Raw genomic sequence first — 2,500 nt, 5'->3', positions numbered from 1 at the left:
GCCATTTGCCAGTGGACTCCTGTGCTGCATCAAGGGTTTTGCACTTGAAAGACTCCCAGAGCAACAGAGTCCATCTGGTTTTTGAGTTCTATGAACTGATCAGAGACTGCTGCTGTGAACCTCCGGGCACACTCCCCCCTCTTTCAATCTCTCCAAGTGAAACACCCTATAGTTGGTCCCTGGAAAGTCAAGTTTTGAATTGGACCTGTAGGGGAGTCACTTTATAATTTATATTTGATTGTGTGTGAGTGTGAGTGTGAGTGTGTGTGTGTGTGTGTGTGTGTGTGTGTGTGTGTGTGTGTGTGTGTGTGTGTGTGTGTGTGTGTGTGTGTGTGTGTGTGTGTACATATATAAGTACAATATATAAGTACAATATATATATATATAGACATACATACATATCTATATAAATATATATGTATATATACGCATAAATATACATATTTATAAAATATTTATACACACATATATATATATATATATATATATATATATATATACATACACACACACATACACACATACATGTATATATACAAACACATGTGTATGCGTGTGTGTCTGTATTCACATTCATATATTCACCAAACTCAGTTTTAGTAAATAACAAATTTATGATCTAACAACACAAGCTGTCTGATGATTGTCAGGTGTTCCCTGCTCTTGTTTCTCACGGAGATTTTTGTTGCCAGAACTAAGTGAAACAAGGCTGATGAGTGTATGACTACCTTTTTTTTCATAAAAAATAAATTTTATTTATTGCCTTGTAGTCAAGTAATTGCTTTTGTTCTAAGAAGAAATATCTAAAACTGTTGAATATGATATTCAGAAAATACAGAAAATATGTATCACACAGGGGATGCTTATGGCTTCAGAGCCTGTCAGTGAAAGTGTTAAAGGCAATTTCTATGAAAATTACTTATGAGATTATATTTTTGTTGATCATTGTTATTTGATTCCAAAGATTAGATAATGGTGGAATAGAAATAAGAATGGCAATAACCATCAAGGGTTCAGACCTTAAGATAAGACAACAGGTCTGAGTTTTCCTCTTGTTAAAAGTGGAGTTGTTTTGCTCTGAGTATGCTGGAACATAATACCATTGCATACACATGCACTGTACACATGACATCTGGAAATAGAATCAGTAGTTTAGAATCATAAAAAACTCTGGTTCCACCTTCATTATGCCTACTTTATAGATTACTTATTTTAGCTCATTAACCCAATGCCACTGGGCATGGCATGTACGTACATGACATGCACACTATGAGTTTACTTTCTTAATTGTTTTTACACATAGATGGCTGCACTTGTTCTAAGTCACCAGTGAGCCAATTACGAGTACTGCATGTCTTGCCTGTTTACCTTTTTCTGTGATTTACAAAACTATTTTACTTTATCTTATTTTGCTGTTACTAATGTTTTTAACATTAATTAGTTAGTAATTATAATGTTTATAATAAAAATAATGCCATCGATATTCTTAGCATTAGTAAAAAAGTTTTTCCTACCCAATTCAAGTGAAGGTGAAATCAGGTAAGGTCACAAGGTCTACTAATTGACTCCTTTGTGGCTAAGCACTGGCAGAGCCATCTACATGCAGAGACATTTCTCAAAAAATAAATGAGCATAACATTTTCCTGGTGGCACTGGGTTAATATAGTTTGATGATCTGCCTCACCTTTCCCCTCACGTCAGATCTAAATTAATTATTTAGATAAGGGGAAGAAAATAATTTATGTCTGATCATAAAACTGTTTTATGAATGATATTCTTACTAATCAGTATTCCAATAAATATTCAACTTGAAAAATGTATGAGTAAATATAATATTTGTTTATTCAGTGATTGAGCTACCTATATAAGATACAACAATGTGTATTTTTGAACACTCACTATCTGGAAATTTCCTAACTAGGGCATACCCTGTGTACACCGTTGGAGACACTACAATGTATACTGCTGCTACTACTTACTACCAGCCAGGATCTACCACTCCTGTATCATACTCACAGGTCAGTAAGGATTTTATCCATCTCCAACATGAAATGTTCACATCTATATTTTGAATTAATTTTTGATATTCATGACTCTGAAATAATGTACTTATGAATATGAGGGATACAAGTAATGAAATAATACACAGGAAATTACACTTGGAAACAAAAGTACTTACTCATTCAATAAAGATTTAAGAAAAAAATCTTTATTCAATCAAATTTCAATATCCCAAATGCAGAAGAGTAAATCTATATCAACTTTTATAGATAGATAGGTGAAAATACCTATCTTTATCTTTATATATATATATACACACACACACACACACACACACACACACACACACACACACACACACACACACACACACACACACACACACACACATACACACACAGATTTATGAATTTATATGTGTGTATTTATATATAATCAATAATAATAAAATTATCTATCTATATATATATATACTCATAAATTTATATACATGTATATA

The 2,500-nt window shown here is 32.6% G+C and overlaps 1 protein-coding gene across 1 annotated transcript in view; it reads left to right on the top strand.

Moving 5' to 3' along the window:
* The first annotated feature begins 1,841 nt into the window (after positions 1-1,841).
* Positions 1,842-2,500, top strand: part of LOC125035917 — a 95,215-nt gene continuing 94,556 nt past the window's right edge. Inside the window, exon 1 of the mRNA XM_047628228.1 lies at positions 1,842-2,018. Within this exon, the coding sequence (XP_047484184.1) occupies positions 1,878-2,018 (141 nt within the window). The 5' untranslated portion in view covers positions 1,842-1,877. The remainder of the gene's footprint in view (positions 2,019-2,500) is intronic.

The sequence above is a fragment of the Penaeus chinensis genome, chromosome 20, assembly GCF_019202785.1.
Source record: "Penaeus chinensis breed Huanghai No. 1 chromosome 20, ASM1920278v2, whole genome shotgun sequence".
Taxonomy (NCBI): Eukaryota; Metazoa; Arthropoda; class Malacostraca; order Decapoda; family Penaeidae; genus Penaeus; species Penaeus chinensis.
The sequence above is the reverse complement of the archived record's forward strand: the minus strand, read 5'-3'. Positions and strand labels throughout refer to the sequence as shown.